Source organism: Chenopodium album, chromosome 7, assembly GCF_948465745.1.
Source record: "Chenopodium album chromosome 7, dcCheAlbu1.1, whole genome shotgun sequence".
NCBI lineage: Eukaryota > Viridiplantae > Streptophyta > Magnoliopsida > Caryophyllales > Amaranthaceae > Chenopodium > Chenopodium album.
In genome coordinates this window covers 70,945,736-70,970,512 of record NC_137840.1, presented here as the reverse complement: position 1 = coordinate 70,970,512, position 24,777 = coordinate 70,945,736, and the positions used below count along the sequence as shown (strand labels likewise).

The window sequence follows — 24,777 nt, the reverse complement described above, 5'->3', positions numbered from 1 at the left end:
AAATTTCAATTTTTAATATTATGAGGAATTTATTTTGCTTGTTTGTTGGGTGTATTCATTATTCAATTCATATTTCCGGCTTGGTTGGTAATTTGGTATCCACAAAAATTATTCGCCCCCCTCAATTATTGAATTCAATTGCCTTGTTGAACCAAATAAATGCTGACAGAAGATGTTTTATATTTTTGGGTTTTTGAACAATTTTTGGATTGGAGTAGTAGCTAAGTAATAATATAATAGTACGAGTATTAAAATTATATTAAAAATTGCGTATGCATTTTGGTGTATAGGAAGCCATAAAAGAGAAATAAATGCTTTTTAAAAAAATTAATACGAGTTCAATACTTAATTATTTTTTATAAAAAATTTAGTAGTATTTGAGTAGCGCGTAAAATAAATCATATCCGTTATATATTATGCATGATAGTGTGAATAAGAAAAGGCATGTTGATTGGCAAATAAAACCAATAATGAAACTCCAAAGTGAGATGAAAAGAGAAAGAAAAGTTTTTTCAAATAATGAGTGAATTCTAGAGAAAAAGAAGATAATCAAGGTATACTTTTAATGGGCCTAGCTAGGTGGGGGTAAAAAAAAAAGGAATGGGTTAGATAAAAGTTGGTGGAATTCCAAAAATAGTTTACAACAAAAAGGTTGGTTCCATTAAAAATAAATAAATAATAAATAGGAAATAAAATAAAATTTAAAAAAGTAAGAAAAAAGGGTTGGTTAATGCTTGTGCATGAATTTGGATTGTTAAAGTTGTGCTTTCCATCATTTGTGAAGATAGTCGGTTGTACTTGAGAAATCATCTGTTGCAGTTGACCAATTATAGTACTCATTGGTTCATGACCAAGAGGTGTTAACTTAGATTGTAATTCAATTGTTTAACCTCCTAATTACTAAACTTTGTAAGTTGTGTTTCTCATGTATAATTAGGTGTTTTGTTGGTATACAAGTATTCAATTGAATATGTATGCTAACTTCATTCTTATTTAAGCCACATATGTAGAATTTAATTAAACTAGCCTTCTGGCCCGTACAATGCACGGGTTACTCATATAAAATTGTATTGAGAGATAAGTGAGGAAATATCAGTAAGTCATTATAAGGTATAATATGTAATCGGAAACATGATTAAAGAAATTAAAATTTTTGAACTTTAATCGAAAAAAAGGCTTAAATAGAAGGTGGAAGGGCTAAAATTAAAGAGAGAGTAGGAAAAGGTTGAATTAAAGGGGAGAGATGAAGTACGTATGAAAGATGAAGTATAAGTTTAATGAAAGAATTAAAAAAAATTGGTATAATAAAAAATTAATAGTGTAAGATGACATGTGGCACTATGGTTAGAAAAGTGTAATAGAATGGATGGGGACATCTGTCTTTCTTAGTTTCTTGGTTATAGTTTTTAAATACTAAGTATAGATATGATGTACTTCCTACTTCATTGCTATTATTATGGAAAGTTAATAGTTTGATATTACACATTGAGGTTAATCTAGCAAGATCTCACTTTTTACACGATACACAAATGAAAATTAGTTCTATGCATGCATCTCTTACATATGTCAATGAATATAGGAAGCTAATATTAGAGAAAATTTGTCCCATCAAAAAAAATATATATTAGAGAAAATTTGTCAATAAAAAATGGTCTTAATTTATGTTAATGAATGTATAGATGATAATAAATAAATAAATAAATCGATAAAGTGTTTTTTTTGTTTCAAAAATAAATAAATAAATAAATAAATAAAGTGTTTTTGGATGATAAATCATTAGTTATATACGGAGTAGCAAACTCCAAAATTCCCAAGAACTTGATAAATTTGATATATATAGTATGAACAAGAGAATTCTCAATAATGTAACGCAATTAGAAAGAAATGTTTTTTTTTTTTTCCTAAAATAAAAATATATAACGAAAAAGTCACAAATTAATAATAATATAGATGGAATACGATCATCCCAATCTTTGATTTGCTACAACTTTAACAAACTTAAATGACATCCACTAAAAGAATTGTTAATGATTAGAATTTAAGTGTCAAGAATTACATTGAAAAGAGGTGATAAAATGAGGTAAACCTAATTATTAAGTAAACTTTCCTTAAGTAACTAATTCCTTACACCAATCCTAGAAAAGAGGAAAAAAAATCCCGACATGAGGTGAGTGGATCGAATGTCTGGAGTTGCTTGATGTAATTAGGTCAACAACATTTAGTGAAGTACAAGTTGAGCTATTTTGTTCAAATAAGGGCTTGATGTATGTAATGCATGCATACTCTTTATAACGATCTTGTTGTCAATTAGAAGTTGCTTGCATGGCTAATTTTTAAAAATGAAATTCATTAAAAAGATAGCGTCATAAGAAAAGTACACTTGTATAACGACCTTGTTTAATCCATAAATTTATATTATATTGTTTCACATACCCATCTAACACAATTTTAACACTTTGTACAATTTTTCTAAGTTTAATTGAGCTATTTTGGTAACTTATCTTGACATTTTGTACTCCGTAATACATACTTATAGAAAATACAGCACGAAAAGTTATTATGACAATAGCAAAAGCTAATTTATTGAGACAAAATCACCGGTATACTCCGTAAAACGTAGTATATAAGAGCCAACACAATTATCTGTAATACATCAACAATCTACTTGTTTGAAATAGAAATAAAAGAAGAGATATGATTCCCAATCAAAAAGTAATAATAACTATCAAAGTCTCATCAATTATACTCCTTAATTAATCCCAAAATTAAATGACTCTAGGTGGCTAAACCAAGAAAGACAACAAATAAATTTGCACAATCATTTTTTCTTAGCTACAAGTAAATCTTAGTGATGATACTATGTACCCTATCATTAGCCGACATATATAAATTCCATAGATTGCAAATTTAATGTAATAATAATCGTACACTCATACAAAGGACAATGATTTTGAATTAGATGCAAATAAAATACACATATAAATTTATCTTTTAATTTAATTTAATTTATTTTTAAATACTACAAAATTGCTTACCTTTTACAAAAGAGTTTAAATGACTAAGACAAACACCTAAATCCTATTATTCCTAAAGTACAAAGCAACACTATATATATTATAATGAAAAATTACCAATTCTAATAGTGTTACTAAAAGTCCACAACATAGGATAATAATAATTAGATATAACATAATCTAAGGTAAAGTTGCTTTCATGCTCATAATTTGCATGTTTAGTTGCTATATGATGTTTCGCTTTCAAATGGGATATTTCCACATGTTAATAGTATTATTTTTTGCATTGTTTGTTGTTTTTGTAGTATATACCTTGGAGAATTTGTAACAAGGATAGATGACTGACAAAATTGTCATAAGTTTTATACTAAAATTTGGTCATAAAACCAAATATAAATATAACTTTTTATGTACATTTGTGCTAAATTTCTGGCAGAATGTTCAGAATGTCATAAATGATGGTGGTTTATTTTAATGTTATGGAATTAATTAACTAGTTACTAAACAAACTTTATTATTAAACTCCGTAATAACTGTAATATGAAACTGTTTGTTTCTCCTTTAGTAAAGCAAAAGGGATGTTGTACACTTGTGTTCATGCATCATGCCTTGATAGTTCCATCTTGGCATGTTAGCATGCATCGCTCTATGATTGCTCCCCTTCTTGTAGGTATTGATCGAGTGCGACTGATCTTGATGATGAGACGCGTAATAAATTATCTATAAATATTATTCACAATCTTGACTACGGAGTGTATAATAAGTAATTTCTCGATAAAATAAGTCACTCTTAACATAATGTAATATAACCATCCCGACATGCTTACACTTAGCAACAAAGCATGTCACCTCAAGATGGTTATATCTAGAATTATATTCTAGGCTACTCTTTTCATATTGACGTATCAAAATTCTTAAGGCATCATTTCATTGTAACATCCATGCTAGGAGAGTCTTTAATCTTGTATTAAAAAATGTGGATCTTTAGGTTTCTTCTTACACTTAGAATAAAAAATAAATTAGTATGGCATAATGTGACGATTATAGTAGTTTAAAACAGCATTGTATGCACATTATATATACAAACAACAATAATGTTTCTATCAACTTTTGACTAAGTTAAAAGAGAAAAAAGTTTCTTCCCTTTATAGAGGATATCCTTTAGCATATATATAACTCAATTGTCAATGGATGTTGTGCTCTTCATTCAATATTCATTGTCATAACCTAGTCTAAATATTCGAGTTAACTTATCTATACTCATATTTCATGATATATATACTCCCTCTGTTACATATTACTCGTAATAGAGGGGTATTATTTGTGAGACATAAAATATTAAATTATAAGAATAGCTTATAAGTTTGATATCTCTAGTTGTTTCATTCACTGATTTTGATTAAATAGTCGGTAGAAAAAAAAATATTATAATAAATAACAAATTACACATCTAAAGTAGCGAAATGAGTGGATGAATCAATTTCTCAATACAATCCTAATAACTCGAAGGTAAAGAGTTTGTCAAATACATGTCATCTTATCCTTATAGATAAACTAGGAATTCTCCTCCATAAATTTGTCTTAATTTCCCATCCCAACAATTATATATTCATGAATTTGATTTGACTAGTAATATAGTGTCTAAACTAGGAGTACAATCTAAGAAAAGAACTCATATTTTAAATGCATTTAAGAGTATTTTAAGGGAAATTGTTATTACAATTCTAAAATAAAAAAACAACAACAACAACAACAAAGTGTCAAAATCGTTCTCCCTAGGACTTATGTGAAGTGTTGTATCCTTGAAGATTTGGTTCCACATTAAAATTATGGACTTTAAGCATGATTAAAACATCCCCTTCAAGATGTTTGGATTAGAGCCAATCTATTATGGCTTGACCTTGCATGATTTGGATTGAAAATTCTAATGTAACAATTGTGCTATTCTTCCTCATATAGGTCAAGAAAGGCCTAAATCCCATTTAAGGCTATGTGGTAGTAATTCGCATGGTACTTATTCCGATTCAATTTTATGAGAATTGGACAAAAATTTAAAACCGAACAAACAGTAATAGGCGTTTTGGACAAGACAATCCAAAGAGAAAAGAATTAAGGCGAAAAAAAATAATAGATTCATAAAAGTTTAACTGCTATCTTCCCTTCCACCATTATTGCTTTCCTAACACACTATTAAACTATACCAAATTTTTAATTAAACTATACCAAATTTTTAATTAAACTATACCAAATTCTTATGTACATTCACATCGTTTGGTGGTCAACATACATGATCATTTCAAACACTCCATCATAGAAAATAAAGAAGACTAAAAGTTATTTAATCCAACTTTAATTTTCTTTCAACCTAAAATAAATTGTTAGCTCATATTATACACTATACTATAATAATGTGGCAACAACATTAGTAGTAGTTTAGTACCATACACCTCTAGATGGTGATGTAATGAATTAGCCTCCTAGAAGGAACCATAAAAATCAACCAAAAATCAAGGCATTTTTGAATGGTTTATATACTTTTTAGCTCAAAACATGTGACATAAAAAAATGTATAACAAGACACTTTGTTTGGACATTACTTCTAATAAGGACAATAAAAGAAAGAAATATTAAAATTTTATAAAAATAAAATTATAAATAAATGTGGTGGTTAGATGGCAACAAACAAAAATTGACACGTAATCATAAATTTGTACCCAACCTTAGCTTCTACCTATTTGACAAATCTTCTCTTCCAATCATAATTGATTTGTTTACCAATTAAAATAAAGTAAATTACATAATAATTTCATATAATAAGGTTACAAATAAAAACAAAAACTTTGAATTTGAGCGTATTCGTGTGTTCCATGCTGCTCCTGCTCCCTCGGTTTGTGGGGTAATCATAGATCAATCACGCCAAAGACTGCAATTTTCATAAACATTATCTTGTTTCGAAATCTTAATACAAACTATATTCTAACAAAATAATTGTTGATTTTACACCAAACTATTGTTTTATAATCTACTTAGTCTTGATGCCTACTTATTGTGTTATGACTTGTGACTAAATTGTATAGTTTCTTCACATAATGATAGCTTCTTCATTGGTTTTTTTTTTTTTTTTTTTTTGAGGGAGCTTCTTCATTGTTTTTTTTTTAAAGAGTGAAATCGAAAATTCTAATGGAAATTTCCTTTGTTGGAGGAGAGTTTATATTATTTGAGGTACTAAGTAAGATTTTAAGATCGCCTAAAACCACAAAGGACATTGATGTATACGAGACTGAATTTGTGCATTTAGATACAACTATGATTTTAAAAATAAAGCTAAAGTAAAAGGGTAAGTTTTTCTATAAACTTCTCAAAATTCTTTTCAATATAGTATGCAATGGAGATTGCAAGTAAAATTTCCATAACTATAAATCAGCAAGAGCAACATCAAATATTTTTCCAAACTATAGAGTTTAAAAACAAATTAGTATGCTATGTATTAATTACTCGCAAAACAACACCCATGAACAAAGTCTGGCACGATAGCAAGAAGCAAGGTTCACATGAGATCGAGTCGAACACTTAAAATGCAAGAGGAGGGCGAAGATAGAGAGGTTTTGATATTCGATCAGATAAGCTCGGAATCTCATTGTTACATCATTTTAGTGAAAAGCCAAGAAAATAACAAAACATAGACATAAATTTGAACTTTAAATGAACTCCAACAGAATTGTAACTCAAGATATAACATTCCAAGATTGTGGAAACAAAACCTAATTTAGGAACATTAGTCGTACAAAATGGCTCCAATTGCTTGACTTCTCTTCTCAATTCTCATCAATTATTCAAACTAAGGGCCCACTACACAAATGCAACCTAAAAAACTGCAATAAATGGCTCTAATTGCTTAACTGCCCTTCAAAATATCAGATTATTGAAATCATCAAGCCATAAAAAATATGCCAAGTATGTATATAAAATACCTTAGAGATAGTCTTCAATTTTTCATGTCCTAAATCATGGTCCCAGTGTTGTATTAATGCTACTGATACTAACTCGAAAGACTAATTAAAGGAGTCGTAATCTTCAGTAATAACACAGTGAAGCATATAGTAGAACGTCTAAAACTCGATGCTGGATTGTTGGACCACTTACATGTGAAGGAAAGGTGACGGGACAATTCTGTTTTCCCATGCGCCACTATAAGACTGATATCTGCAAGAGGGAATTACCTTATAATCTTCCCACCAACCGCGTTTTTTATTGCATCAGCAACAAAATCTTCACAGCACATGACGAACTTTTCCACAAATGATAGTATCTCAGTTCAACAACCAAGTTCAAGGAGCTGATTTGTACTGATTTGCACCCTTGAAAAGGAAATTCGACGAATCCTTCTGCAGTTATGTAGCGCAAAAAATACCTGCAGGCTACAAACTTACGTTCAATTACTAACATTAAATGCAGGTATCCTCAACTTCTAGCTACTCAACAGCTTATCACGCCAAAAATATCAGCTCATATAATTAAAGTAGTGCAGGAGCAACTATCAGAATAGAAGAATGCAACCAAAACAAAGAATAAGGTGACAACGAGTGACAAGATCATATCCAAACAGGATGTTTTGAGAAAAAAAGTTGCCAGCATAGAAACAAAGGAAATAACTATTCAAGAGTCATGGAGCCATATAGTTTAGGCCAACCTGAGTAGAAAGAAAAGAAAAAAGACACCCTCAGTCCAAAGTAAACCACTTTTGTTCTTATATTCAGTTTGCCAATAACCTTAAATGCCCCCCCCCCCCCCCCCCCAAATAATATAATCATTCTGTTCCCCTTGAGTTTTACCAAAAATTCCCAAACCTGCAAACCAATAAGAAGTGATTTTTATTTTTATTTTTTAATTGCACCATGAGTGATTTCACGCCGCACATGCATTGCTTTTGCTATTAATATCTTTGATTATACTTTGTAAAATTATAAAAAGTGATATTTGAAAAGTAGATTTCGAAACGAATCTAACTACACCCCACATGATTAAATATTTTCCTTACGGATAAATCACAAAAGATGGTCAAAGAACATTATGAGAATAGTGTACAAGTCTTGTGGTTCAATAGGGAAGTATAATATTTAAGACCTAAAAAGCAACTGGTCAGCAAATTAAATGAGCCACCAAACAAATTGAATTACTCATATAAGATTAAGCTTACAAGGCTCAGCATACCCATGATTAGTCAGTTGTACTTAATGACAAAATGGACCCTTTGTTGTATATCACCAAGTAGCAAAATGCTAACAAGGAATGAAAGAGCATAATTGACATGACCAAGTAGCAAAAAGTTTATTAAGAAATATTTACATCAAAATGTAGGGCTATCTACTTAAGTTATATACTTCAGCCAAAGCTTTATCCTCTGTCTCATAAAAAACCAAATTTTGCTCTTTTGTTTTAGCATGTAGAGCACATATGCTTTCATCAATCAGATCAAGTAATGATATCTTCCATGAACCTTGTTTTCAGACTAACAGGTACACTTGGTTCAGAACCAGGAGCATCACTGTTATACTTATCCTATATTACTAACAGAAAATGTGATAAAAGAGCATTGACACTGTATTTTGGGGATTTCCATTTGACCTCAAGCACCTGGTTCACAACAATGTGCATGCTCAACAAACGATTCCCTATGGAGCAAAGTTGATCATGGTTTTCATGATATAGCCAAGTCAAACATCTGGACAAATAACCCACTCTAAGTCTCAGACAGGGTTGAGAAACTCACGAGTAAATAATATTTGGAGACAAATGCCAGTTGCCTGAGCATTAAGACAGAACGCATGGAGTAGCAATACAAGCACACAACTTCTCTGGAAGGGCAAATATTTTAAGCATACCACTTGCTCCTGGTGTTGTACCCTGATATCTTAAGGCTTTAATGCTTTATGCTAACGACTTATTAATCTTTCAAACAAGGATTACAACAGTTCATTTGTTACCCACTATATAGCAACCTGACATTGTAAATAATGTAAGTAATTAATCACCTAGACCTAGCAATGAGTTCCAAGTTGCGGCATAAAGCAAATAAAAAAAAAAAAATAGAAGATAATCCTTTCATCCCAAATTAGTTTGTTCACTTTTCTTTTTCGCCTATCCCACTTTAGTATAAATCCATCAAAAATTGACAATGGCCACTATTGCCTTTTACCACTCTCTACCCCATTGATAATATAGTAAGGGACCCACACTCTCTCATCCAGTAAGATATTACCCCACTATATCCCATCATTTCCACCCCCCCCCCCCCCCCCTTTTTTTTTTTTAATATCAAAATAACATTTTATAATCAAACACCAATTAATCTACTAAGCCTATGCTTCATGATTAGTAAACAAACTAAACTAGTACTGAGGGAATTATTAAACATAAAATTAACAAAGAAATTCCATATAGAGGATAAAAGTTAAGTAGTCGACAAAGGAGAATACTAGCTCTATGCTTTTACTGAAGCTAAAGATATCAGCCAAGAGATCACACATGTTCTCTAAAGAGGTGGTAGGATTAAGGGCATTAATGAGCCCAATTCCTCATATATGGGTGGCTGGGACTCTGGGAGCATGGGTAGAGAGGGTGGCCAAGTAGATAAGAGGCAGGCAATGTAAAATTTGGATAGGATAACTAGATAAGGCACCAATATTTGGAGGGTTTATTTTTGCCTTTTCTGATAACTATTGGGAAGTGATTGGGCTACAGAAAAGTAAGTAGATTAAGTTTCATCACTCCCTTCAGAGATTCACAAAACTAAGATTGATGAATGCTGACCCTTAATTCCAAGGACTTGTCTCTTAAGGTCTTAAATTACCTTTCTGAAATTCTGTTCAGTCACCCTTATTCACTTTAACAGATCCCTCTTTTTTTTTTTATGCAATAATCTATGATATATAACAAATGTATAATGAGGGAACTTAACACATACCTCTTTCTCTAGCTCTGAGGCCAGAAGATTCTCATTAACAAATCATTTAAAAAAACTGGTTTCTGCTTTTCCTGTAGTAAAACAATACCTCAACAATATAAAACGCAAATAGAAAAAATGGAGGATGCAACCTAAATATAAAATTTAGAGAATACCATTTCTTGCCTCCATTTCATTCCTCTCCTACAAGTTGCTTCCCGAATTTCCTTAACGCAAGTGCATAAACTTCCTTCCTTTTCCTCGATGTTCCTTCAGCAACCAACTTTACAGCCTGCATCAATCACACGTCAATGGCCTAATACACAAAAAAGTTTGAACATTTGAATCAATTAAACAAACACATACCATCATAATACAAAATGCAGCAACTTTATATTTTATACAGTAAACTATGAAGAAGAATCATCCAACAAGCAGAAATCCAATGTTGATCTAAGATGTACACTTGACAAAAAAAAAAAAAAACAGCAGGTGGAAACAATACAGGGTGGGCAATCTTGATATATATGCTTCTGTCTTACTAGATTTTAAAAGTGATTGATTTTCTTCATTGAAACAGAAAATATTATTTTAACAATCAACAGGTATTTGAAGACCACAGCTGAGTACAAGGCATTTTAAAAGGTAAGCATCCTTCCTTTCAGACAGAAATGTAAGCCGATATGATAAGCACACATTATCTGTGCGCTGAAAAAACGCTTCCTGAAAAATAGCATCCAAACCCTTTCAACATCTGACAAGTTCAAAACCCACAGCCCATAGGAATTGCCCCCATCCACACGCACAGTTGCACTCACATACACGCAAAAGTGAAACAACATGAACCAAATTCCAAAAAATGACGTTAAATTACCTGAAGAGAAGTTCAGAATTTTTATTACAGAAAGCTACAATTAAAAAAAAATAATAATAATAATAAAATAAAAATAAAAATAAAAACTAGGATTATTCAGATTGAATTTTCCATTTTTGCATATTAAAAACTAATTTATTGTATGATAAGAAGACAGAAAGACCAGCAGTACAAAAAAAAAAATAAAAAACCCTTAGAAAGATAAACGATAGAAACATTCAAGAGGGTTGCAAAGATTAGTGAAGGACAAACCAAGAAGTAAATTACAACAATAGTCATTAAACATTTCAGAGGAACTAAACATCCAATAGATGCATATTTCTTTTCCAGAAATATCTTCCATGAGCAGAACAATTTGCCTCTGTCTTTCAATGCTCCCTTTTTATTTACAAAGATCATACTCCCTAGATCAAAGTAATTCGTAAATTATACTCCATACTTCACTTAAACTTATCAATCACTTCAGAAGGAAGTACACCCTATAGAAAAGAGATACTTCCTCCGTTTTTTTTAGTTGCATTACTTTCCTAAAAAAGGAAGTTTCAAATTAGTTGCATCACTTGCCTTTTTAACTAATAAATTCTCTTTCTCTCTCTTATAACTTGAGCCCTACTTATTTTTTCTCTCTATCTCTTTCTACTCCAAATATTGCCTAGGAGTCAGTGAAAACTAAAGTGATGCAACTAAAAAAACGGAGGAAGTAGAAGGAATGAACATCCATTACCATCGACAGACTATGCCCATTACTTATGAGCTCCCTGAGTTCATCCTCAATCTGAGAATCTGGTGGAGCTTCATCAATGCAGTCAGCCTTTCCCTCTATTAGAAGTGTCATTTCTCCCTTTGGTTTCCGAGATACAAATGCCTCCTTAGCATCCTGCAAGGTACCACGCCAAAACTGCAAGGCTCATGGAAGTTAGAACTCAGTGACAAAAGGCCAAAATCCAATCTAGAAATTAATATAGAAGTCAAAAGTTCAAAACTCAGAGTATCAGACAAATGCTTATATAATCAGATCCTTAAAATTATGGAAAAAAAAATTTCACTCATTCAAATCAGTGAATCACTAACAATTCACTATCTAACCAAAATCCATACATCAAGCAATCAAACCCTCACTAAAATCATACCTCTTCATGAATTTTGGTCATTTCTCGAGCTATGACACATCTCCTGCAACATTAAAAAGTATATGATCACAACCAATCACACAAAACAAAAGACAAAAAAAGTGTCGAAGTAGTTGCAATTATTTACTACTCCTATCTCAAACTTCTGCATTTTTCCCTTCTATCCCCTTTTCATAATCACTCCACCCAAAAACTGATTGTTTCCAATGAAGCTGATATGCCAAGGGAAACAATTTGACATAACCCAAATCAAGTTACTTTGATTACTAAACAGAAGTTATCAGCTAAATAATTAAACAAGAGTTCACGGTATAAGTAATTAAGTAAAGGGATGCTTGCCCTTATTATGAGTAGCATCCAAAGGACTGAACGAAGATAAGGATAAGCCCCTGATGAGGACAGTAATCCTAAGAAAACCAACATGTCCTTTACAAGCACAATATAAATCTCTAACAAATGTATTGAGAAACAATTTTTACTCCAATTTACAGTCTTGACTACATAGAGACAATAGAGTACACTTAAGCATTTGCCTATTTTATTGCATAGTATATATCATCTGATTTGTATTGAGTAAACATTTACCTTGAGTCCCCAAAAACTGAAGAAGTTTCTTCAAGAAACTGGTGTAGCTTGTGTGGGGGAACAAAGAAGATCTGTGTTGCACTCTGATTGGCAGAGAGCAAGAGCCTCTCTCTTCTTGACCCAGCATGCTTAGGAAGAAATCCAACTAGATCAACAAAAGGAATGGAGGAATAAGATGCCACCCAACTACGTTGAGGAAAAATTACAGATATGTACACCTGATAGTTTGCAAATTACCAAAGGTGAAGTCATCAGTTGGCAAACCCGAGGCAGAGAGAGCAGAAACTACAGCTGAAGCACCGGGGATGGGAACCACAATGATTTTTTCTTCAACACACAGCTTTACCTGTGGACATAAATTATTGTCACTTATTAATAATTTATGATACTTCATAACATTATCCACAATTCAATCTATGGGTACTGACCAAACCTTAAGTTAAGCAGAATCTTGATATTAAACTGGTGGCAGGCAACTTGTGTTAACAGAGGAAAGTTGTGATAAGACATTAAGAAGTATAGTTGATTAGACGAAATTCTAGCCATGATGATAATATCATGAACGGAATGCAAAATACTTTTAAAGGACATTCACAGTATAAAACACTTATAAAAGATGGTTTAAAAATTGAAATGTGAATCAAGGGTGAAATTCATCACAATCCCACCCTTCCCCAGATGAACAGGTCAATGGCTTGATGCCTTGATATCATTATAGCTAGTATTAAGGGGAAAAAAAAAATAGGGATAAATTTATTAATGAAGATTAAAGGACGCATCAACTGACCAATTCTGTTCCAGGATCACTAATACCAGGCATCCCAGCATCACTAATCAGAGCGACAATTTCACCCTCTTGTAAACGTTTCAAAACAGTTTGCCCTCTCTGAAACTCGTTAAACTTGTGATAGCTCATCTAGAAACAAAACAAGCTCCAATCAAGATACAAATTTGCTGAATCTAGGGAACAAAAAAATAATTCCATCATTATACATACAAGGGGCGTTTTGATTCCATAATAATGAAGCAACTTTCCGGAATGTCTAGTGTCCTCAGAAAGTATCACGTCAGCTGATTTCAGCACCCGCAATGCACTAAAATTTAAGATCAAATTGAGAAGGGAAAAAGTTCAGTACAACAAGAATAATGTAAGTCGAGAAACCCACACGCTCATTAAATATCAACAAAAATCAATTTGCTAGTCCTAGTGTCAATCAATCAAACACAAACCAACAGCTTGAACATCATTAACACAACCACACATAAACACTAAAATCTTCAACATTCCACATGAATCGCCTTTAAAGGCCAAAGCTTGAAGTAATGCATCGAAAACTAACTCTAACATGACCAAAAAAAAAACCGAGGATATTTAACAACAAAATAAACGCAACACCTCAGAAAACATATTGTCAAGTTGTTACTGAAACTCAACAGCACATCACAGTTACTAAATTTAAATAGAGTACATATTACATAGAAATATATTGATAGATATACATTTGCATTGATAGAAATATAGAATTAGCATCAACATTACAAGAAATGAATAAACAACTCGAAAATTTCGAAATGGGAGGCAAATACCGTAATGTGATATCTTCAAGATTACCAATGGGAGTCCCTACTAAATACAACCCCGGCTTCAAAGTCCCCTGTCATCAATTCTCAATACAATCAAAATTTTGAAGAATTATATAATTCGAATTTGTAAGCACCATTTATACTAAATCATGTTCAGAATCAAATAGCATATACACAATTAGCATACCAATAATTAAAATTAAAAGGGGTACAATATCAATTAACAAAATTAGGGGACATTCACGACATTGACAAACCCTAGTATATAGCAAATTTAAAACTTGACCCAATAAAAAATGGCACAATTGAAGTTGACCCATTTGAGGAAAATGGTCAACGGAGAGAGAGAGGACCTGTTTAGGAGGTTGTGGGAGGGAGATATCGGGTGTATCAGAGTCAGAGGAAGCGATAAGAGAGTTGGAGCAGAACGAAACGACAGCGTATTTGGGGAAACGGAAGGAGGAGATTGAAGAGGAGAGAGAGTGGGAGAAGTGAGTGCGCCACAGTGAAACTATCGCCGGAGTATCAGAAATCGCCGTCCATGGTAGAAAGCGCGCCACTGCCACCATTTTCACACTCACTGGAGTAACTACAGGACACAGGCTCTACTGCAAAACCCAAAGGTCAGTAGAGCAGGCTGTAGCCTGAAGGGGGTATTTTTTTAATTTTTATTTTGTCGGGTCAGAACGCCTCACGGGTCAAGCACTCAAGCCGATCAATCTAACCCAAGAAATTTGGCTAGATACGAAGTATTTCGGAAGCAAGAAAAGCAATACAAATCTATCATAATATTCGAATTTTTAACATCATGTCTATGTGGGATTAGAGTATGTAAGGATCCTGACCGAACCTCAACCCTCACGTTTTTTTTTTTGTACGGTATTTGCGGGTCAGACACTTTTAGAGTTAGGGGAAAGAATAAGGGATCCCCACCCTCAAAGTGCCTCTAGTAGGGATTGAACCCCCAACCTCAAGGTTGAAAGGTGCAATCTTTTCCACTAGACCAAGCTTAACTTGGTAATTAAGATTTTTTGTTGCTAATACATGTTTGGCTAATAAGACAATTTGTTGATAGACATGTTGATCTAAGTTTTTTGTTTCTTCAAATTTCACAAATACCTTGGTTTTATCCATTCACATCAAATAGTTTGTTATTTTCCTTTTGTTACAAGATGTTTGATAAAGGGAAAGTAACCAACCAGCAAATTGATGACTTAGTCCCCCCTCCCCCACACCCTCCCTTCTATAAATCGTTAGCCTGCTGACACCGATCGAGTACACCCATGAGCGTAAAAAAAATTACAAAATTCTTTATGAGGGGCTTCATTTGGAAGGACAAAAGACTTAACGAGGGTCTTGTATCATAAGAGTTTCTCCTATCACGAGAGGGGTAGGGGTGAGGATCGAGCCCTGGTCACACCGGGGGGAGATGGAGGGGCTAACACCTGCCTTTTTTCATATGTCAAAAATACTTGTATCAATTTATATACTAAATGACCAAAAAATAAGACATTTGTAGTCAACTCACTCAAATTGATGAAATTTAGTTTAAAAATTTATTAAATGGATCCAATTAGTTGTTTTTGGTCAAAACAAATGAAGCATCCAAAAAATTTTGTAGAACGGACTCATGTGAGTCCGTTTTATTATCCGGCCCGCGCACGACCCAAAAATCTAACTCTACTCACAAAATGACGCTGATGACAATTACCAGCAGTCGGCGGTGAGAACAGTCGTCGTCTCACCAGTACTACTACTCCAATACGTTGTCGTATTTCTCACCTTCATCATCATCATCTCCGATTTATTCAACATAATTCATCTTATATGTTTCTTTCCTTTTAAGATCTTTATTTGAAGAGTTCTCTGTTTTTCATTCTCATCAACTGATGAATGAAATTATTCAACAGAACATATCTTTGGTGTTATTCAACAAAATTCATTTAAGGAATATAATGAAGATTATTTTAAGAGATCGAAATGGATTTCAATAAAAGGGCGGCTTCTTGTGCAATTAGAGACCGTATTAAGTTCCTTGATTTTGTAATTGATTTTCTCGACTCTCATGTATATATTATTTTGTTAGATATAACATTATAGATATTAGAGCATATTTGTCAGCTATAGGAATATAAGTGTTTGGTTTTAGATTATTTTACACGATCAGCTATTAGTACTTATAATATCATATATTAGATTATTAATGTCATATATTAGGTTATTATAATCAGGTATTAGGTTTTTTTTTTTTTTTGGTATTAAATTAGTATAGTCAGGTTTTAGGAATCTTTTGTTTGGTAATAGATTAGTATGGTTAGGTGTTAGGAATATTATTGTCAGATATTGAAATATTACTGTCATGTATAAGAATATTAGTGTCATGTATTAGAATATTATTGTCAGATATTAAAATATTAGTGTATGTATAAGAATATTATTGTCAGATATTAAAATATTAGTGTCATGTATTAGAATATTAGTGTCATGTATTAGAATATTAGTGTCATGTATACGAATATTATTTAAGGTATAAGAATATTAGTGTCATGCATTACAATATTATTGTCAGATATTAAAATATTAGTGTCATATATAACAATATTATTAGTGTCATGTATTAGAACATTGGTTAGGTATTAGACTTTATTCTGTTTGATAATAGGAGTAAGTTATATTGCTCAGGTGTTAGACTTATTGTTGTTTGATATTGAGTTGCTAATGTTTTCCAACCTCATCAACACCTCATCATCTTCATCAACAAACGAACTCTGACTTTTGTTGAGTAAGGGTATGAAGACTTTCTACAGATTAATCGCACAAAATCTAATCAATCTTCAAGATTCTGAGGTGCAACACCTTTACACAAAGCAATACCAAATGGAGACTACTTATTCTTGACCGACACTACTTGTCATTGATAAGGAAATTTCTTTTAATTTTTTGAATATTATAAATTTTTCCACCATTGTTGTTCTGGTTTCTAGTGATACCAGATTTTTGATTCGATTTTCTCTCTCCTATAACTTCATTTTTGGTTGTTGTAGGAGAGAGAATGGTCAAAGTATCAAAGAATCGGTAGTTTCTCGATCTAGACTCGGAAGCCGATCTTCGAAACTCAACCTTCTTCTTCAGAATATCAACAACGACGAAAAACAATCCAAGAAAATGGAGGAAGAAGCAGTACTAAGGCAGAGTTGGTGTCGCGGGCCTCGCGATTGGGTTTAGTTAGCCTGCGCCTTTTTGTTGGCCTTTTGTTATTGAACCCGGTCTCACGTGAGTCTGGCCTCACACAAAACCTTTTGATGAAGCATAGAATCGTGCTTCATCACTGAGATCTTTCACCTATTTGCCCACTACCAAGGAGAGACCATATTTGATATTTGGGAAATTGGGAGGTTGAAGACAATGACTCATTGAAACAAATTGTTTGTCGATGATAGTTATGGTTGATTTAAATATTGTAATTGTTAATTGGATATCCAATCTGAAGTTATATATTCTGTTTTTTAGACTTTTGTAAATTTGCGTTAAATGTTATCGTTTTAACAAAATAATTTCAGTTTCTAATTATAATTTTTTGATATATATACTTTATTGTTAATTGTAATTACTGACTAAGGCTTGTTTGTCATCGTTTTTATTTTCAGTTTTCAGATTTTTTTGAAAACAAAAAACCAAAAACAGGAAACAAGAAAAAGATGTTTCCACTCTTCTATTGTCAGTTTTCAAAATTATCATGTTCTTAATAAATTTGACTAATTTTTTATTCATTACATTACATAAATCATATGATTTTGGAAAACAAAAAACCAAAAAACAGAAAACCACAGCGATGCCAAACGAACCCTAAGCTGCTCGGTGTCTTGTAGTGTCAAGCTGTCTATGTGTCAAAACATTGTTAAAACCATAAACTATTGACATAGTAACACACAAATTTGACATGAATTGGTCATCTTTACTTTTCTTTAAGCCTTAAAAAGAATGCTTAAAGCACACTCTGTATATCTCAGTGGCCTGCACACTGCACTCTAATCTGCACTAAACACTTCCTGGGGTTAGCTTGCTCAGATTCCTTACAGTGGCATAGCAACATTTAAAAAACCTGCTAACTTTCTCATACTTTTAAATTAGAAGTCATTGCTTTACATCTGATGTTTCCACACTTTAGAGGTTATCCATATCATCCCCCGAGCTAAACAAGAGGGTTAACATAAATCCTTTTTACTCCCGCATCCACTTCAATATCTCCCGGAGATAGGAGGCTGTATTCATCCTAGAAGTCAATTCTATATAACAGTTTTTCAATAGGTCTGACAAATACTACTCATATATTACACTTTATCGTCGTGAAACCACCACCTCGTTTCCTTAGGAGATCTACCATTCCTACATTTCTTCACATAACGGTCATTGTCTGCAGGGCGTTGCTGCAAAAAGTAACAAAACTGTTTCAGTTATCTTAAGAATATGAGTAAGCAAAAGCTCAAATGGCAACTGCTGTGAGTCGAGGGTGTGGCCAGGGGTAGTAACTCAACAAACCTTTGAGGTAGAGCTTGAAAGCATTGAAAGAATACTGATACAAATTGAGCTGACTGTCATTGCTGGGGACCAAGAGTCATATAAAATATCTGCAATCATAGACAATACGAGAAAGTATGTGTTGGCAAGGTCAGTTTAACACAAATCATCTTAATGGTCCCATCAAAATACACAAGAGCCTAAATCAGGGGAGATTAATATCAACAACGATTTGTGGACGAAACAAGGACTGTGAGCTTGCACCACAAAATGGCCTACATAATGTTTGAATGATTTGTGAAATAGATTTCCAATATCAATATCATGAGATTCATGACCATCCATTGGTAAACAAAACCAAAAATGAGTAAAATACAAAAAAGAAAAAAATATCTAAGGCACGATAACATCAACGCATAATGAGGTGGTAAAGCTATTATGATATTACAGTCTTAAGATACCTAAGCATAAAGATACAATTATTAAAAAGTCTATACACAAGAATCTCAATCTCAATCGCATAAGAGTGGCTGGTGTCTTCTTCATCAGTCTATCTATATATAGAAACTGAGGCTTAGAAATTTGAAACATGGGCATCACTGACTTTATAGAAAGACACAATAGTCAATGAATCTATTGAGCTACATAAGTGAGATTACACTTTATTTCAGCAACAATAACAACAGCCATTGGGAAATTTTTGTGCAGTGGGGTTTGGGAGCTCAAATCTAAAATGTAAAATGACTTTCAGGTGGAGCGTAGACCAATAAAGGAAATAACAAAAATTATTAGTAACTGATGAAAGAGGGGCATTCAGTGCATAGATTGGCTAAATGTTCCGAACCATCTCACGAACTGAGCTACCTGGAACCTTTTACGTTTTTAAATGATATTGCAGGTAGTTGGCTTGTAGAATATTAATCCTCTATTAAAAAATTCTTCATTTCATAAATATATTGAACAAAAGACCCATGTAAAATATAGCTATTATGATATTCTAATATTTTGGCATGAAATCTAATTTGCTATCCACAAGAATGACAATCTCAATGCACATTAGAGGCCCTTATATCTTCTAATCAGTTTATACAGAAATAGAGATTGAGTCTAGGAAAAATGAAATACGGGCTTCACCAACTTTACAGAAAGGACAGTAGTCTATGCATCTATCAAGCTACAAGAATAAGATCATACATTGTTACATCAATAATAATGACAGACAATGGGGATCTTGCTTCTAGCAGGGTTTGGGAGGTCAAAGATGAATGCAGCCAGATAACCCTAAGATGTAGAAAGACTATTTCATGTGGAGTTTAGAACCATAATGGAAATAATCTATTCATTCTACTAACTGATAAAAGAGGTGCATCGAGTGCCTAAGTGTTCCAAACCATCTCATGAACTGGGCCAGCTGGTTCATATTTACATATTTCAAATTATATTGCAGATTTGCAGGTGTGTTGGCTTGTAGAAACTAGATCCTCTATTCAAAAACCCTTTGTTTTATTAAATTATTGAATAAAATATCCATATAAGATGTAGCTCAAGCCACAGAGTGAATAAACATATGACTGTTCTAGTCCCGGTTTCCCCAGGTGAAGCTAAAAAGTATAAGGTTACATATGCACTTGATATATCTTGTAAACAAAATGGAGTAAAAATTTTGTGAGCAACACAAAAACATTATAAAAACTAAGTCTTAGCACTCAATTTGTTGAATAATTGTTCATCAGAACAAAAGGGCTGAAAATTTTTCAACGGAGTGAAGAAGATGATAATGCTAAATTTAAGACTACAGGAGAAAACAGGCCTGATTATGCTCATAATCTAACATCAGATTGGAACTTCAAATAATTGGCAGAAATACATGTACTTCAGTACTTGTACTAATCTAACTGATGATAAAGGAAAATTCAATAGGCTAATAGGAGGCCATGAACTCATGTAGGCTTATTATACTGAATCAACATTAGACTTGTTACTAATTTTTATTAGGCAGCAAAAACCAGTAGAAAATAAACAAAAGATAGGCGCTCAGAAGTCATGCTTTATTCAACAACTATAAATTCACAAGAACAAGGACCATTAGTATTAGCATTATATGCATTGTTATCCATTCATCACATCCAAATATCTCATAACAGTTATAATAAGCAATCCGCTACAACATCCTCTAAAATATGGAAATTGGAGGTTATTCTTTTCATTAATCACTTTCATAATTCATAAACCTATCCACTTTAAAAAATTAAGCATAAATCTCAATTCAATCCAACAAGTGCACACTCAACTCATCACCATTCACCACTATCTGCAAGTTGCAAAATTGTCTAAAATCACCCCATCCCCCTCTTCATCTACATAATCATATACTATTAACTTACCAAGACATGTCAAATTTTCAATGCATTTACAGAAACTTTTGCCCCAAATCATTTCAAAAAACAAAATCACAATATATAACATGTATGAGCAATGTCAATTGTCATTTGTCAATGAAAGAGTTGATCTTATTCTAACACATCATTCAATTCAATTGACTTCGTTAATACAATACAATCATACAAACATACAAGATACAACATAATTGTACTAGAATTCCACATACTCTCTCCATCTGAAAGTAGTCCTCAGATTGATAGTGTAATTTAAACTCCGCGATAACTTAATACATAAATTATGAAACACATATAGAGAACAAGTAAACATTGGAAAAAAAAGTTCATCTAATACAAAGAAAGAAGTACCTAAACAGATATGCCCATTGCTGTAAATGTGAGGATGCAGAGGAGCAGGAGGTACAAATATAACCTACACCCCAAAAAACAACAAATTAAACCAAATTCTAGCCTAAAATTGTGCAATTATAATAAAATACTATACTAATAATGATAATTTAACATAAAGTAATAAAAAATCAACAAAAAAAATTCAGGGGTTCAATTGAATTAGAAAAATAAATACTATTAAATAATCACCTGGGGTGCTTCCATAGGATAATGCTCAGGAAAATCAACTTGAAGCTGATAAGTCTCGTTTGCATACAAAGTTCCAGGTGCTCCAGAAACTTCGATCACCCATCTTTTTAAAAATAAAAATAAAAACAAATACCATATAAAAATCAAAACTTTTTTAATCATGAAAAAAAAAAAAAAAAAAAAAAAACCCAGAAAAAATTATACCTTTGAAGATTATCGGTGACCTTATGTTTGAAGCCAGCAGGAGGATTAAGCTGCCACTCAACAAGTTCTTTTTGGAGTCGATTTTGGGCGATCTTGCTTAAAGCCTGAAAATTTAAACATATAAGCATGTAAATTAGCAATTATTATTATATTATTATTATACACCCGAGAACACGATGAACAGTTTTTAAAACTGTACGTGATTTCGGGAGCATGATACGCATTATGTTTTCGAGTGTAAGATCTAAATTGCGGTAAATTAAGGCATGAAGGTAGAAATTAAAGAGAGAAAAAAGAAGAACCTTGCGTGATTGAGTGGAGGAACTTGTCATGGTTTGAGAGAGAGAAAGAAAGAGAGAAAGAAAGAGAGAGAGAGTGGCAGAAAGTAATTGTGGGATTTTTTAATGGGTCGGAAGATTGAAGATGATTGAGAGAATTTACTAAAGTTAAGGATAAACCAGTCTTTCGTTAAGAGACATATTCTTATAAACCAGTCTATGTAGAACTAGGTTAAAATCTCGTTGTAAATATTTTTGATAATAATAATAACTATATAAAAGATATTTAGAAATATTTTATTTGGATATATATGGAATATGATTGTCAAACTAAAAAAAATAAAAATATATCATAAGGTATAAATAGTTTATTCCCTTAAAGTATAACTTAATAGATTTTTAATACTCCCTCCGTTTCATAATGTTAGTCCCATATGAAATCAATCACATAAAATAAGAAAACAAATATATTTGGAATCTAACATTAAAGTACAACATAATTCATAATTAGTTTACCTTATTTAACTTTTTTGATTTTTTATTAGGAAAGCATAAGTCATAATTGCATAATTTAAGGTAAAAATTTCCTTACTTAGAGTTATATCATTAATCCACAATCAATTAATTCCAAAAAAATCAAGATATAAATGAAATCTAATCTAATATAATATATAAATAAACTAGGCATTTTTGGAGAACATTGAGAGCGTCACATAAGAAAAGGTATATTTTCGACCAATTAAAAATAGAATTAAAAAAATCACTCGCCACCTAAACAAAAGTGACGAATGAAATTTTAAATTTTTGCCACGTAGGTAAAAACGACGAATAGTAATTTATTAGGATTTTAATTATTTAAGAACACTAAATTTTATCATTTTTATTTGTTACAAAACTAAAAATTATCTTTAGATATTAGGATTTATATTATTTAAAAAATTAAAAATTATATTTTGATATTTAAAAAATATAAATTATCATTTGATGTTAATGGTTTTACGTAAATATCTGATGATATGATACTTTTATACAAAATTTTAAAACTTATAATGCAAGAAAAAAATTAAGAGATCACCAAAAAAAAATATTTATATACAAAATGTATATAAAAATTCGTGCATCGCACGTCACATAAGCAAAAGTAATATTTCGACCAATGAAAAATTAGATTTATAAATTAATTTAGAATTTTAATTTTCAGTCGCCATTTAAAAAAAAATAACAAATGAAATTTGAGAATTGAAAACAAAAATTAGTAATTCGTTTGGCATTGTTGCGGTTTTCAGTTTTTTGTATTTTAAAAGTGTATGATATATGTCATATAATGAATAAAAAATTAGTCAAACTTATTAAAATCATGCTAATTTTGAAAACTGACAACAGAAAAGTGAAAACACCTTTTTCTTGTTTCCTGTTTTTGATTTTTTGTTTTCAAAAAAACTGAAAACTAAAAACAAAAAACAATGCCAAACAAAAAAAAAACAAAAATTATCTTTTATATTATCTTTTACATTAGGATTTATATTATTTTAACAAATAATTAGAAATTAAAAAATATATTTTGATTTAATGATTTTATCTAACTATCTGATGAATGTGATAATATTTATTTCAATTTATAAATTCAAGTTCTATATACGTAAAATTTGAATAAGAATAATTTAAAACTTAACAAAATATTTTACCTTAAATTAATGTTAAAATAATATAATAGAAAATAAAAACAAAAAATAATAAGAAATTACAAAAAAAAATATACTAAATGAAATATTTAAAAACCGTGCATCGCACGGGCTTACATCTAGTTATTACTAATAGATACGAAATATAATTTATAAAAAAAAATATTATTCAAAATTGTAATTGTATATTAAAAAGAAGGGTAATGTTATACATAACCCTTATACTATTGGAAATTGTTTAAAATTAGGAATTCAGGACAAAAATACGCGTAAATCAGTGTTATTAGCAGCCATTTAAAGTTCGTATTTTGCAAATTGCAGCCATTTTTTTAAAAAAATTGCAAATTGCAGCCCAAAAGTTCATATAAATTGTAAATTGCAATCCGATTCAACTTTTTCATTGGTTTATAAGTTGAAAAATGTTCGATTAAGATTTTAGGGGCCATTTTAGACCTTAGGGATCCGAATTGAGCTCGGAATTATCAAAAAATAACACAAGTATCTCGTTTTGCGTAACAAAAATGTATCCATTTGTGGGAAACTGTAAATATGAGACACTTAAGTTATTTTTTTGCTAATTCCGAGCTCAATTCGGGATTCTAAGGGTTAAAATGACCCCTAAAACCTTAACCGAAGATTTTTTCAACATGTAAACCGATGAAAAAATTGAATCGGGCTGCAATTTACAATTTATACGAACTTTTGGGTTGCAATTTGCAAAAAAAAAATAAATAAATTAAATGGCTGCAATTTGCAAAATACGAACTTTAAATGGCTGCAATTTGCAAATTTTCCTAATATATAAGACAACAATAATTAAGAAAGCAAGAATAAATATTTTTTTGTTAACAGCACCATTGGGAGTGAGAGCCACTGAGAGGCTGCATAGAAGAACTATTGATTATGCATTTCTGGAATTTCTAATGCATAAGGGTCTGTTCACATTTACTGAACTGAACTGATTGTAGCTGAGCTGAACTGAGCTGA

General features: G+C 31.6%; 2 protein-coding genes across 6 annotated transcripts; both read right to left on the bottom strand.

The window, feature by feature from the left end:
* Window positions 1-5,710: 5,710 nt before the first annotated feature.
* Window positions 5,711-14,766, bottom strand: LOC145639388 (uncharacterized). Of its 5 annotated transcripts, XM_081690619.1 has the most exons (12): window positions 14,484-14,766; window positions 14,134-14,201; window positions 13,544-13,640; window positions 13,334-13,462; window positions 12,784-12,892; window positions 12,547-12,691; window positions 11,962-12,004; window positions 11,556-11,729; window positions 10,144-10,249; window positions 9,979-10,049; window positions 7,235-7,432; window positions 5,711-5,937 (listed from the first exon to the last, which is right to left on the bottom strand). In XM_081690619.1, the coding sequence occupies exons 1-9, from the start codon at window positions 14,697-14,699 to the stop codon at window positions 10,151-10,153; spliced, it is 1,080 nt and encodes a 359-aa protein (XP_081546745.1). In that variant the 5' UTR covers window positions 14,700-14,766; the 3' UTR covers window positions 5,711-5,937; window positions 7,235-7,432; window positions 9,979-10,049; window positions 10,144-10,150. The 5 variants fall into 5 exon arrangements, with proteins under 5 accessions (XP_081546745.1, XP_081546744.1, XP_081546743.1 ...); XM_081690618.1 differs by lacking the exon at window positions 5,711-5,937 and having other exon boundaries at window positions 6,599-7,432; window positions 10,134-10,249; XM_081690617.1 differs by lacking the exon at window positions 5,711-5,937 and having other exon boundaries at window positions 6,599-7,425; window positions 10,134-10,249.
* Window positions 14,767-18,222: 3,456 nt separating this feature from the next.
* LOC145638325 (putative ubiquitin-conjugating enzyme E2 18) lies at window positions 18,223-22,270 on the bottom strand. The gene is made up of 6 exons (XM_081689295.1): window positions 22,133-22,270; window positions 21,831-21,934; window positions 21,627-21,729; window positions 21,396-21,459; window positions 18,670-18,758; window positions 18,223-18,557 (listed from the first exon to the last, which is right to left on the bottom strand). The coding sequence occupies exons 1-6, from the start codon at window positions 22,160-22,162 to the stop codon at window positions 18,462-18,464; spliced, it is 486 nt and encodes a 161-aa protein (XP_081545421.1). The 5' UTR covers window positions 22,163-22,270; the 3' UTR covers window positions 18,223-18,461.
* Between the last annotated feature and the right edge of the window lie 2,507 nt (window positions 22,271-24,777).

Bases quoted from the DNA above. Each gene is read 5' to 3' on its own strand.
- LOC145639388 (XM_081690619.1), bottom strand. From the start codon at position 14,699: ATGGTGGCAGTGGCGCGCTTTCTACCATGGACGGCGATTTCTGATACT. The intron at 12,893-13,333 runs GTCAGTTGATGC...TTATGTCCACAG, and splicing joins GTGATCCTGGAACAGAATTG to GTAAAGCTGTGTGTTGAAGA. The intron at 11,730-11,961 runs GTATGATTTTAG...TGAGCCTTGCAG, and splicing joins TGACCAAAATTCATGAAGAG to TTTTGGCGTGGTACCTTGCA.
- LOC145638325 (XM_081689295.1), bottom strand. From the start codon at position 22,162: ATGACAAGTTCCTCCACTCAATCACGCAAG. The intron at 21,730-21,830 runs GTATAATTTTTT...ATTTTTAAAAAG, and splicing joins GTCACCGATAATCTTCAAAG to ATGGGTGATCGAAGTTTCTG. The intron at 18,558-18,669 runs GTTTGTTGAGTT...TACTTTTTGCAG, and splicing joins TTTCAAGCTCTACCTCAAAG to CAACGCCCTGCAGACAATGA.